The sequence below is a fragment of the Ischnura elegans genome, chromosome 9 (genome assembly GCF_921293095.1).
Source record: "Ischnura elegans chromosome 9, ioIscEleg1.1, whole genome shotgun sequence".
Lineage (NCBI taxonomy): Eukaryota > Metazoa > Arthropoda > Insecta > Odonata > Coenagrionidae > Ischnura > Ischnura elegans.
In genome coordinates, this window is record NC_060254.1 from 82,837,702 (window position 1) to 82,852,966 (window position 15,265).

The following is a 15,265-nucleotide window of genomic DNA, read 5'->3' on the forward strand; positions in this document are numbered from 1 at the left end:
ATTAATTAAATCCAAATGAACTAAATGATATTAATTTAATTGAATTTAAAATGAATTAAGTGTACCCACTCGATAATAACGGTTAGATTCTACTTATTACCAAAAAATGCCTATAAAGCTATGAATAACTTTACAATATAATTGATATGAACGAATGGAATTCTTACCAAATTACTTGGAAAAATACCAAACCGATGAAACAATTCTACAGAGACAACTAACCATTATGAGGCGTAGAAAAACTCAACCTTTACTACCATAACAATAGCTGCATCGCGATAGTTTGTGCCTGAAATTAATCATACAATAAGGAAGAAGTCAAATTGGCCCCTTCAGGCAGAGAGAGTAGTCCGGATTGTCACGCCTTCCACTGTTGAAATGCTTCAAATTGTCGCAAAAGAGGACGAGGTGATTCCTTCACCTATTATAGAACATAAGGGGACATTTAGAGAAGCCGTACAGAAGAAAAATTATTTTTTATGCTATATCTAGAGCTTTCCGCATGAACTACGGTGAAGTTTACATGAATTGCCATGAGAAAAAAATCCCCTGGTCTGGGAATCGAATTATGGACTTTTGTGGAAAGCTAAAGGTTCGTAGTTAGATCCCAGGTCCAGGGGAATTTTTTCTCATGGTAACCATTGTAAATAAATAGTTTCATTTACGCAAATGAATAAGTATGCGATTTTTTCCCCTGGATCGATTAAGGCAATTTTTAGAGGTCGAAGAGAGCGGATATGGGAATAGAAGAATAACAATGTTGAATTCACGAAATTTGTGAAAGAAATCCCATCAATATTAAAATCTATTACCCAAATTTTCACAATAATGAACAAATTTTACCCAACTGATGAAGCATATGAATTTGTCTATCTACGCTAAGCTGAACATGTGGCTCTATGACGTAAAAATATTGCCGACCCACGCCGTAAAGCGGGGAGTTGAGTTACCCCCCGACCCCTCCACCTCCATCACGCAGCCCTATACCTGTGGATTCCCTTGGAGTTGGCGTGTGTGAGTCCATTCCCGAGATATACCCTGTCCGCATTCTTCCTTAGGGACACTCGCCGAGACCTCTGCCAATCCTATAAACCCTTCCACATTCCCCTCCTTGCCCCCAATGCCACTAACTTAGGGCAACCATTCGGTTACAGAAATTCCCGGGTCTCTCTCGGGTTCCCCGAGTGTGTTTTCATTCTCCTCAAGCTTCTTTACATTGAGTTTACATAACTTCACCAACATACTACTCATCAAGCCACTCAAATGGGTATGTTATGACACCATCTGTTGTTAAAAAAATGTATAAATTTTTCAATTTTGTTAAAATTAGCATGGATTTACTTAAAACAGAAGTATCGTGAGTTTCTGTGCCGGACTCCATATTCGCGCCAAATATTCAAGGTGCAGACTTAAGAGCGCAAAGTGGCTCCTCGCTTATATTGTTTAATATGTTGCCTGCACTACATAGTAATCCTGAATTACAATAAATTCCAAAAAAATGGGTATCTAATATATATTTCGGTGGCGGTGAGGGAAGTTCTAACCTGCCAAAACGAAGGTCAAGGGTACGAATTCCACCTGGGTAGGTTGTCCCTAACCGGACCATGGGTGTTTGTGAACAATCATTGTTAGTTGTTGACGTAAAAGGCCTCACTGTGCTGTTTTGGGGTAATGGACACTACAGTATCAACAAAATCATTCATTCATAGAAGAACATCCTTGGATTACCACTTAACACATAGATGGAGGCTCGAGGGACTTTTCTTCAATTTTTATCTTCATTATATTTTTCAAGACAAAGAATGGCATGGCTAATTAAAAAGGGTTCCTTTCTGGTGGATAGTGCCCGACAGTTCCTTTACATCTTCTAATTTTTATTGTCCTCATTTTTCAAGGTACAAGTCTTCTTGATACTCCGTGTGTTCAAATTCTTGATGCTATGGATATTTTTAAGAATTAATAAAATAATTGAACAAATGATTAATTTCCTTCTCTACTCTATCTTTAATATGGATAAAATTCAATTTCAATTGTTTCAACTTTCCCTGCTAAACTGAAAAATTTTTATGAACTTTTCCGATAGCGTCTAATTCACGTTTTTATGTTTTTCTTCAACCATTATTTTCCAGATTTCCCGTTTCCTCAAATTTTCCGAGAATGTCGTCACCTAGGAAACTCTTCATAATTCTTTAAGAGTGATGATGATATCGGACTTTGACGATTTACCGCCGGAACGGATAAAAAAAAAGAGTTTCGGCTTGTGGTGCCCTCCATATACTCTCCTAGAGGATCAATAGCATCCCATTCTTCTCCCGAAGTCCCCTGGGGAATGGCTCTGTGGGGGTCGAACCGTCCCTCACATAATCCAGGGGGAAAAGAAGGGTACAATCTACTGGATGACCCTTATTTCCTCACCCGTTACCACAAGGAGGTCGTGATTGGTACTGAAGGGTCAAGGATTTTTGGGAAAGCCAGGTGTTTCCTTCATCTATAATACAGCCTCAGAGGAATCAAGCGATCAAGAGAAGCCGTACATTATCATAAATATTTTTATTCGTACATCTACCTATATTTATATGCACATATGTCCACATATTGCTTCTTTTGGATCGATTCATCATAATTTTCACTGGTCAACAATCCTAAGATTGGTTTGACGCAGCTTTCCACTCGATTCTTCTATCAGCTAATCTTTTCACACCTATGTATTTCTTCTCATTCACATCCTCCTTTAACTGTTCCATATATTTCGATCGAGGTCTTCCTTTTCCGTTCTTGCCATCCACTTGCCCCTCGACGATTGTCTTCACAAGGCCATCACGTCTCAAGATGTAGCCTTTAGGATTGTTTCGTCTTCTTATGAATGTTTTCATGAGGATTCCCTTCTCTCCAACTCTTCTTAGGACTTCCTCATTACTAATTCAGTCGATCCATTTGATCCTCGTCATTTTCTGTAGCACCATGGATCGATTAAGGAAAATTTAAGCACTTGAAGAGGTAGTCATAAAAATGACAGGCCAAGTTTCATTCAAAAGAAGGAAAATAAAGGACAATATTTGAAAAATTTACAATAAAAGTTTGATGAACAAATTCGAAGGTAAAAATGAAGTTTTTGACAAACATTTTCGCCTTATTTTCACCTGAAGGTGGCGTTATTTGTTGAAATATTGGTCATAAGTATTTGATGATAATGTTTTATGGCAATGTAAGTATAATTATATAATTGTTATCACGGAATATTTTCACATAATTTCCTCTTGTACCAGTCGTTTTGAACAAATTTTGTATTTCTCCAACATAATTTGCAAAAAGCACTACGGCTGCTGGCCAATAAAAAACCAATTTGCGTCTTGCCACAATTTTTTAAGTGTAAAAAATAACAGGAACAGCATATTTTAGTAAAGGAGATTTTAACTGGAGAAGCTAAATAATTCAAAGATTTTTTTAAAAGAACTATTACAGCTACATTAAAAGAAATGGCTTGACGAGATAGGGTACTAAAGAAAGAAATCAAAAGCCGTCACATTCAAAACAATTAGAAAAAAGGAAAAAAGTTTATTCCATAAAAAGCCTTAGCCTAAGATTGAAAATACTCCTTAGACTTTCCAACGCCAATGATATTAATTCACTCCATCTCAACACATATGAGAGCAGCAAATGTTGTTGGAATCTACAAAATCTAAATTTTATTGGAGTAGAATTTGGGACTTAGTAATAGGTGTATCGACAGTTAAAATAATTTTTGGTTTCACAGCCTACAATATGTCGACCCATACAAGAGCCATGTGACACACAAAAGAAATGATCAAGTGGTCACTCAAAGCTTATAATCCCTTGGCCGCTAAGTGGGTCTCCCAAATGCATTAAACCTTACACTTATCCGATAGCTAAAGGTAATAAGAATATTCTCAATTGAGGAAAGTATTTGACAAAGCGGGCTATGGAAACAGAAAAACTTTTCACTTATTTCTATGAATGGTAATAAAAAGTAATGGCTGATAAAATATTCGTCTAACATCGTATTTGAATACATTATTTCAGTTTATAATTTTCGATTTATGATTATCAAAAATTCAATATGTATAGTTGAATTACAATTAAAGCCGCATAAATATAGGATTAGAATAGATTCTATCGATAAAAATCTTCTGAATCAAGTCTGAAAAAGGCTTTTGCTCATGATATCATTGCCTGTGGCGGAATAAATGCGTTAATGTTTTTTAATGTGGTAGCAATTCGTGTTTTTCTTAATTTATCGGTATCCCGAGAAACAACTTAGAATAGGGAGTAAACAACGACTACAGAATGCTATGCAGCCACACAGGGTACTTTTAGAAGGCACTTCAAGGACTATTGAACTTCCTTTGGTTCATGTTATTCGAACAACAGAGGAGGATCAAATCGCTATCTTCTTTACATTTTATTTCAATCCATCAAAATTTTAGCAATGATCACAGAGTCTGGATTAAAGTGCGTTATAAAAGCTTTGCTCATTGTGAACTCATAGTTTTAAAACTTTTTATAGATTGCTTACAAAAAATACGTAATGGCGAGTGTTGATGAAAAGAAAGCAATTCATTTCCCAGTTTGTTTCAAAGTGGCACACCTAATACTACATATAATAAAATTTTCATAATTTTTTTCATAATTTCAAATACTTACACCAATTTCTATCTTAAACCACTATGTTTTTACATCACCAATTCACAAAAATTACATGCGATGGTTGGACACATTATACAACTTATATTTTTACACCAGAAAATAATAGATTTCTGCCAGAATTCACGAAAGAAATGATAAATCACACTTGCTCTAAGCTTCGGTATGTGCCTTTTTATAAAAGAACACGTGACATTTTCCAAAGCTTACCTAACCGTCGCCGTTGCATAGATAATTGTTGTGCAAAAAATTCCTTCGGATAAAAAAAAATTGGCAGTAAACACAAAACCAAGTGGAACCCACATTGGAATCTCGCACTTAAAGTGGAACATAATCTTCCATTGAATACTTTCACGGCACGCTTTCAAAAGAAGTTGTACTCTCCAAATGTCTACGGAGACAATCTAATGGTCCTTTACGATAATAGAAATAAAATAAGCTCGGTCTAGTGGTAAATTCCACATCTCATTCAGTACATCTCAGTTCTCTCCTTGCGAATCGTAAAATAAAACTTGCGGCCGTAAAACCACGGAGGGTATACGAGTACACGTTCACATCGCCACCATGTCGATAAAATTTTATTCCCAAATCCGGACTCATAGGCCTATACTGCGATCATTCTCCTAATTTATGCTCTCGTCCTAAAAATATACGGGCATAAAACTTTGACTGCGGAGATCATGTATATATAGCTCATTTATTCTCCATTTTTCTGACGAGGAATTTCGAAGAGACGCTTCGAGTAACTCGGTTCGAACTATTTTCATTTTGGATTCTTGCAACGGCAATAAATTAATGATGGATTAAATTGCCATGAGTCAAAATGGACTTCTAGAGCCGTTAATCAAACATATAAATAGCATCAAAACTCTGCATATCGCCGTAAAAAATTTTACTGAAGACATATTTCATCTTGATATGATAGTTATACATCACTGATTAGTTTGAAATACTCAATTTCCTTAGAGGTTTTGATCACCTGCAGGTAACAGTATCAGCCTAATACTTTGCCGTTATAATAACTTTTACTCTACCGAGCAGTTGACATCATATCACATATTATATCATACCATTGATATCATACACGCTAGACAAGAGGTCAGAAGAACGAAATAAAAGCAATTAATGTAACCATCCTTTAAGATATTTCGAGGATTATAAATACCTATGCCTTCAAAAAGTTATTGAATCAATATTTTTGAGTAAGTCAAATATATTTGGTCACTATATCATTTTTCGGATATACTGAGACAAAATTTACACAAGTACCAAATTAGTGAAAGCGTTCATCAGTGAAATCATGAAAAATAGAAAACACCAAACGAAATAAAGCTTTTTCAACAAACAATTATTTCTCATAATGACTAAAAGCGGTGGTAAATGAATATTGATATCAACTTACGCACAAAAATTGTTCTAAAATATCAAAAATATCAGATCAATGCATTGAGTACATAGCAGTCCAAAAATGACAAGTGTATCGCTTCCTTTTGCCTTTATGTCTTTCAAGATATCAAGATAACGGAGATATCCCTCGCTTCAGAATTTCCGTGGTATTAACAATCCCGTGGCGAAATAATGCGGTGCTCAAGGTAGGGGATTAAGACGCCAAAGGAAAAGATTTGAAACCAATGAATGGATTATTGCCTTATTCGTGATGAAGTAGCGTCTCTTGAAAGAAGTGGATACACCAAAGACTGCGTCAAGGATAATATTGAAGACTTCGAACTCTACCATACCCAACCATTACTAGATATCAGATTGGGTCCATGTTTGATGCACGTTTTATTAAGTTACCGCTAATTCGATTGACAGAAAAAATCATAAGCCTCTTTCACCATTTTCCGGAACCTTTTTCGTTTTAATCCGAATGACTGGCGTTTCAATGCTACTGACCTTGTACGACCTCTTCCTGTTAGCAGACTTGATTAAGTTTCGCCGATGAGTTTGACGGGCTGAGAATTTTTTTTGGAATTGAAAAAAATGTAAAGCTTTGAAGAAGAAGAGAGGGGGAGCTGTTTTTGGGTGGAAAGGAAAAGAGCTCAAGGAACCACGGAGATTTTTGCTGGAAGAGCCCTGTGAAAATGGATAAATCATATCCGTAGAGCAGTTTTCTTTCACAGCAAGTTTAAGCCAAATTTTATTTTATTCACGAGTGATAAATTAAAAGCATTCACAGAAAAATATGAAATACCATAAAGAACTGTAATCCACTAGAAGATAGTAATCTAATAACGCTTGAAATTAAGTAAGGTTGGTGAAAATTGAATATTAACAGTAGCTTCTATGCAATGGCTTATAGCAGAAAATGACAATTTCAGCTTTAAGCTAGTTCTTTTCTGGCAGAAAGTACTCATATTAAAGCGGACGATATCTATGATACCCCAGCTTGAGTATTATATTGGGAAATAAAAAAGTTAGCAATGACACACGTTTCAATTAATTTCATGAAAGTCCTGATTCTTATCTTTCTTTGGTTTAACACAATGGAAATAAAATTTTCAGGCGCAGGTGTGTATGAAAATAAACGCTCTTAATGTAGGTAGGCAATAAATCTCATACTAGACCACGTGATCAGGGATATTCCCATTTCAAACTTCAACTCACGCACGGATTTTAAAAATTGCTTTTGTAAAAATCTACTCCGCTGCACTATATAGTCTTTGTATTGTGATCAACGTACGTTATAGTTCGACTTTGCTAGACTTTGCTTATAACTGACTTTAGTTCTTTGACTAGAAATACGTACACAAATTCGAAGGGTCTCTTAAAATTATTTTTTATTTCAAATATCCATGGTATTGTTCTGATGAATTTCTTTAAAAGAGAGTCTATTCATGTTAAAAGCAGCAGTGGAAGAATTCACCGGAGGATGCTTAAGATGGGTAAACCATAAGTAGCTAATTAATTTAAGATAATTTTTGACTTGATAACGAGCCTAAACACACTTCATTTTATTGAATTTCTCCGTGTAAAGAACCAACCGAGGTTCGGTTGACGTTAGAAATGGTATTATATGCAGAAATCTGGGTCAACAGAAATAAAGAAGTGTAAAAAAATATAAGTGCTTTCATAATGCCAAATTTCAAAGATTTCTATCGAACTGCGCCGAAAACTGTATCTTTTATTATAAGATTAGCCGATAGGAGAATTGAGTGGAGGGGATCTAAAGATTAATGACTGCAGATGATAATGATGAGTAGAGATGCGTGAAAATCGCAAATGCGATATAGATGCGATGTGCGCATATATGTGCGACATAGATGTGATGACAGGACTTTTATGATATTTTTATGCAAATTTGCCTTTTCGAAGGTAAAATTCGTACATATTGTACAGAGCGCAGTTTAAATGCTCCGCCGACACTCACCGCTTAAAGCATGTGAGCGACTGGCCAGCTGCTAGTTGGCTGGGACTCCACGTGACTGCGAACTACAAGTGGGCACGGTCAAGCTACACCTCCGCCACCATATGTCTTATTCCTTAATTTGTTATTGCTCTACAACATTATTATTCAAAATATTCTGTATTTTGTCATATAACTGTGTTTCTCTACATTCTATCGTCATCTACCACCTTATGAAAATAAAAAAGAGACGCTACAAAATTCGATAAACTGTTATTGAAAGTGCGATAAAATAAAAATGAAAGTGCGATTTTCACGTATCTCTAATGATGAGATAGTAGGAAACAATTAGTGTGCTCTTCACTAAATATGTCACCACTAACCTCTTCCAAACACCCCTTGGCCCGGTCCAGTGACTCAGCATCCGTGACTGAGTAGACGATGAGGAAGGCGTGAGCCGTGGCAATGCAGAGGCGCCGCATGGCCGGGAACTGGAGGTCGCCGGCCGTGTCCAGCAGATCCACCTTGAGCAGGAGTGGGTCCCCGGGCGCTGCCGTGAACCCCGAGAACCCCTGCCGGATGAGGCATGACCCCGCCGCCTTCGAACCCGGGCCACCTGACAGGGGAGAAACGAGGGGTAGGTCAGTGGGTTGCCTAAATTGCCACTTTTTTACCATCATCTTTTGTTAGATTCATAACATTGTGAGCAAATAATGCGTGTCATCAAAAACATATTGTATTTTCCGCACGCACTGGATGCCATTTTTTAAAATTTGTTACCACATTATAGAAAAAAGGAGTAGCGTATTATTTATTAGGCTAGGATTATTAGCGGTTAGGATTAGGACCAAAGAAATTTATCAGTTCACGCACATTTACCCCAAGTAGATGAAAGTCAGCGATTGTCGGATGAATGTTTTAGCTCAACGAAAAACAGAAGCACCTTTAACTCCCAGTCACCGATAGTTGAGAAAAGCGATGACTAAGAATCATTCTGAGACATTTTAAATACGTAAATGGGAATAATAATTTTAAGTTACCCATTCATTCCGTTTGAAGAATTTTTTTCTGAAAACTTAGAGCTATCAGAGCTATATACACTAAAAATGAAATTTGCTAATAAAGAACATATGGCTTAACTGGGATTCGAAACCCGAAACTCCTGATTGCTAGTCAGGTATGCTACCAGTTACACCACGATCTTCCTCGTAAGTGACTCTCAAGCCAATCTTTTTTCTTAATGGATTATATACTTATTGAAGTCCCTATATATGGCACTACGTAAAGAATTTTTTTGACCAACTTGCAATCATCGCAGGACAAATTCCTTGAAACGCAAGATACTAGATTTTTTGGTTGATTTTTTGGCTATCTCGGAATTTTCATATGTCGAAACAATTCCGAGGAATAAACGATTTCGACTTTCCATTGTAGAGGTGGTCGAATTTTCAATATTGGATTTCGGCGTTGAGACATGTGCCATGTGAAAATTTGGAATCTTCTAGAAAAACCGTTAAGGGTTCTTCGAACCCTACGTTTTAGCTTACTTTCTCCGTATCCCTCTTGGGTTATTCATAATTAAATTCCGAAACATGTCCTGCAAGCGAAAAATCATTGTCGCCATTTTTTTGTGGAGCATACAATCTTGAATATCATAGCAACCATTTCAGCTAGATGAATGAAATTTTCAGGGTAATAGCATCATTAAAATAGTCAACATTTGCAATGATTGCCATTCCGCTCGATCGATTCACGTGCGAGTTATATCGATACCAATCTCCTTGGATACGCTTCAATCGCTAATAACTTTTTTGTTAATCAAGTTATGAACATGAATGTCATACAAAATACGACTGAAAATGTCATTCATCCGACAAAAGTTAAATCAGGCGAATCGATTGATTAGACTCGAAGTTATGATCGATACAAGGTTGTATTCGATTGAGCCATTTTTTGGGCTTATTTACATAGTTACGGAAATAAAAATTTTAACAATATGTAAGGAAAAAAATGAGTTATGCGCACACGTAAATTACTTAGATGAATTATGTTTCCTAATGAAAATACATCCATTTGAATTTATATCTTTTTGTATTAGGCCCCCGTAAGAAATACACGCATCCCGTCCAATTACCAATATAAGAACATAGGCTTAATTTTGAAAGCGGGGATATTAGAGAAGGCAGGGTAAGGGAGTGACCATAGAAGGGATATCAATAGGATTGCGGATTTTACAGTACAGATGTCAGCAGTGTCTAATGTACGATTCGATTAGTATAGCAAATACGCAAATTGGCATAACTTGATAAGTATATACGTTGGACCAATGAAACTTGGTAAACAGGTACATCTTGGTATTCCTCACGATACTCTATGGTAGTATGTTTTGTATTCAGTCTCACGATCGATATATATCGAATCTACTTTTTCTTAAAATATGTCGAATTGCTATAACATATAGGATTTTACATCTAGGGACATAGTTGCCCAGGAATTTTAAAGAAGTTACCCATACACTGGATGTTAAACCAATAGCATTGCGGATTTTACAGTACAGATGTCAGTATGATCGAAAAATCGATTCGATTATTATAGCAAATACGTAAATTGGCATAACTTCAATACTATATCCGCTGGACCAATGAAATTTCGTGAATGGGTAAATCCTGGTATTCCTCACAATGCCCAATGGAAATATGTTTTGTATGTAGTCTCACGTTCGATATATATCGAATCTACTTTTTCTTAAAAGATATCGAATTGCTATAACATACAGGATTTTACATCTAGGGACATAGTTGACCAGGTATTATATAGAAGATACCTATAGACTTTAAGTTAAACCAATAGCATTTCGGATTTTACAGTATAGATGTCAGTATGATCGAAAAATCGATTCGATATTTATAGCAAATTCGTAAATTGGCATAACTTCAATACTATATCCGCTGGACCAATGAAATTTCGTGAATGGGTTAATCCTGGTATTCCTCACAATGCCCAATGGAAATATGTTTTGTATATAGTCTCACGTTCGATATTTATCGAATCTACTTTTTCTTAAAAGATATCGAATTGCTATAACATATAGGATTTTACATCCAAGGACATAGTTGACCAGGAATCATATAGAAAATACCCGTAGACTGAAAAGTTAAACCAAAAATTTTGCGGATTTTAATGTACAGATGTCAGTATAATCGAAAGATCGAAACGATAATTATAGCAAATACGCAAATTGGCATAACTTGATTGCTATATAAGTTGGACCAAAGAAATTTTGGGAATGGGTATATCATGATATTTCTCACAATGCCAAATAGAAATATGTTTGTTTTATGGTCTCACATGCGATATATATCGAATCTTCATTTTCCAAATTATATCGATTTGCCATAACATTTAGGATTATGCCTCCACAGGCATTGTTGACCAGGAATTATAGAGTAGATGACTATTAACTGGAATTATAATATACAGCATTGCGGTTTTTACAGTGCAGATGTTAGTTTAATCGAAAGATCGAATCGATTATTGTAGCAAATATGCAAATTGGCATAACTTGAATAGTATATGCGCTGGACCAATTAAATTTGGTGAATGGGTACACATTCGTGTTCCTCACAATGCCCAATGGGAACATTTTTTGTATGTAGTCTCTCATTCGATATATATCGAATCTGCTTTTTCTTAAAATATATGGAATTGTCATAACACATCGGAATTTACATCAATGGCAAAGTTGACAAGGAATTATATGGTAAATGGCCATGGACCGGATTAAAATCAAAAGCATTGCGAATTTTACATTACAGTATAATCGAATGATCGAATCGATTATTATAGAAAATACGCAAATTGGCATAACTTGATTCGTATATCCTTTGGACCAATGAAATTTGGTGAATGTGTACATCCTGGTATTCTTCACAAAGCCCAACGGAAATATGTTTTGCATGTAGTGTCTCATTAGATATATATCGTTTCAGCGTTTTCTTAAAATATATCGAATTGCTATAACATGCACGATTTTACATCCGAGGGCGTATTTGACCATTAAATATAGGGTAGATGACCTAACGGGAAGATAAACCAATAGGATTGCGAATTTATATTTTCACATGTGAGTATACTTGACAATTCGTTATGATTATGGTAGCAAATATACTAATTTGCGTATCTTTATTACTATTGATGTTAGACCGAAGAAATTTTATGAATAAGTTTATTATAGCATTGTCCATGCTGCACTTATAAAATATATATTTGCGTTCTAAGCTCCCATTCGACACCTATCGAATCTACGTTTTTGTAAAATATATCGAACTGCTATTACTTACCGAATATAACATCAACGGGGACAGTTGAACATTCTTCAGTTTTTTCTCCAATTCCAGTTTCATGACTGTTATAATATATTTATTGTAATCAATGCGTTTTGTTGTCATAAACCTTCCTTAGATATAAAAAAAATGACAGCATTGAGAGACATACATTGTCAGAGAAATCCGAACATTACTTCATTATTCGAGACATATTTATTCGGATCTTCATTTCATTAGTCTCTGTTCGTTTATTTTCTAATAATGATGTATTTAATTTCATTATTTCTGCTGTATTCAAACGTTAAAAATCAAAAATGGAGGTGATACAATCCTAGGGTAAGGGCTAAAATAAGAAAAATCTGTTACATTTCATAAGTTCATCTATCGTACACTATATATTTTTCTACATTGCGTAAATCATTCATATCAAAACAATTTCACGAAGCATTGATCACCGTGGTTACTAAGAAGTACTTAAGTATTGTTGACAGTGAATGACCGTATTGCCCGCATATTTCAATCAGTCAAAACGATATTTTGAGTGTATCTTTCGCTTTTTGAACCACTTATGGGCACATGACTCGGAAACATGTGACACAACTATGTTCCCACCCCCCCCTAATTACCCACTTGATGAATTCCAGCGCCCAATCGACTCGTTGCGTCTATAAAGTGGGAAAGTAATTCATTGATTGGGTGATTGACACAAATTAGTAGCCAAAACTGTGATATTTGTGGGTATATGGAATATTGGACGTAAAAGTAAAAAAAAATTCATCGGGAGGAAAAATCTGAAAAGTTGAAAAAGTCGATTAGTTTTCGAGATATATCGACTTGGATTAACATGGGAGCCTTACGGGACTACAACTTTTTCGCTTTAATTTTGATTTTTAAACGTCCGAGGAACATGATATTCAATGGACATGGATAAGATTTTTTGGTCGATTTTTTGGTGTGGTTGCCATAGCGACGAATTGATATTTAGTATTTTTTATTATTTTTTGAACGTTTTCTATGCTTTTCTTATGGGAAAACTTTAGGAATTTTTTTGACCAACTTCCAATAATCGTACGACAAATTCCTTTGCCAAAAAGTTAGATAATTCTTTGGTTAATTTTTTGGCTATCTCAAAATTTTCGTACGTCGAAACAATTCCGAGGAATAAACGATTTCGATTTAACATTGTCGTGATGGGCGAATTTTCAAACTCGGATTTCAGCCTTGAGACATGTGCCATATGAAAATTTGGACTCTTCTGGAAAAACCGTTAGAGGGTATTTCGTACCCTCACGTTTAAGCTTACTTTCGCCGTAACCCTCTTGGTTAATTCATAATTAAATTCCGAAAAATGTCCTGCACGCGAAAAATCATTGTCGCCAATATTTTGTGGAGCATACAATCTTGAATATCATAGCAACCGTTCCAGCTACATAAATGAAATTTTTAGGGTAATACTTTTATCACAATGGTCAACTTTTGCAATGATGACCATTTCGCTCGATCGATTCATGTGCGAGTTATATCGATACCAATCTCCTTGGTTACGCTTAAATCGCTAATAACTTTTTTCTAAATCAAGGCATGAATGTGAAAGTCATATATAATACTACTGTTAATGTCTTTTCTTCGACAAAAGTTAAATCAAGCGAATCGAGCGATTACACTCGAAGTTATGATCGATAAAAGGTTGCATTCGATTGAGCCATTTTTCAGACCTATTTACATAGTTACGGGGATAAAAATTATGACAATATGTAAAGGAAGGAATGAGTTATGCGTACACATTAATTATTTAGATGAGTATTGTTTCCTAACGAAGATATATCAATATGAATTAATATCTTTTTGTATTAGGTCCCCGTAAGAAATACACGCATCGCCCTATATACGTCACGAATATAAGAACATAGGCGAAATTTTGAAAGCGGGGATAGTAGAGAAGAGAGGGATAAAGTTATGGCCATCGAATGGAGGGGTTAAAAATAGGATGCGAATTTTTCAATACAGGTGGCAGTATAGTCGAATGTACGATTCGATTTTTAAAGCAAATACGCAAATTGGCATTAAATGATAAGTGTATACGTTGGACCAATGAAATTCAGTGAATTGGTACATCATGGTATTCCTCACAATGCGCAATGGAAACATGTTTTGTATAAAGTCTCACGCTCGATATATATCGAATCTACTTTTTCTTAAAATATATCGAATTGGTATAGCATATAGGATTTTACATCTAAGGACATAGTAGACCAAGAAATATATAGTAGATTTCCATAGACCAGAAATTAAACCAAAAACATTGCGAATTTTAAAGTACAGATGTCAGTATGATCGAAAAATCGATTCGATTATTATAGATAATACGTTAATTGGCATAACTCCAATTGTGTTTCCGTTGGACCAATGAAATTTGGTGAATGGGTACATCTTTGTATTCCTCACCATGCCCAATGGAAATTTGTTTTGTATGTAGTCTCACGCTCGATATATATCGAATATAATTTTTATTAAAATATATCGAATTGCTATAACACATAGGATTTTACATCCAAGGACATAGTTGACCAGGAATTATATAGAAGATACCCATAGACTGTAAGTTAAACCAAAAGCAATGCGGATTTTAAAGTACAGATGTCAGTATGATCGAAGAATCGATTCGATTATTCTAGCAAATACGTTAATTGGCATAACTTCAATAGTGTTTCCGTTTGACCAATGAAATTTGGTGAATGGGTACATCTTTTTATTCCTCACAATGCCCAATGAAAATATGTTTTGCATGTAGTCTCACATTCGATATATATCGAATCTGCTTTTTCACAATTTATATCGAATAGCTATAACATATAGGATTTTACACCCACGGGCATTCTTGACCAGGAATGATATAGTAGATGACCATAGACTGGATATAAAAAAAATGTCA

At 35.4% G+C, this 15,265-nt stretch overlaps 1 protein-coding gene across 2 annotated transcripts in view; it reads right to left on the bottom strand.

Annotated features, from left to right (window-relative positions):
• LOC124165529 (GTP-binding protein Di-Ras2) overlaps positions 1-15,265 on the bottom strand; it is a 535,614-nt gene that overhangs the window by 36,268 nt on the left and 484,081 nt on the right. For both annotated transcript variants that reach the window (XM_046542971.1, XM_046542970.1), the window contains exon 3: positions 8,392-8,624. In XM_046542971.1, coding sequence (XP_046398927.1) covers positions 8,392-8,624 — 233 coding nt within the window. The remainder of the gene's footprint in view (positions 1-8,391; positions 8,625-15,265) is intronic.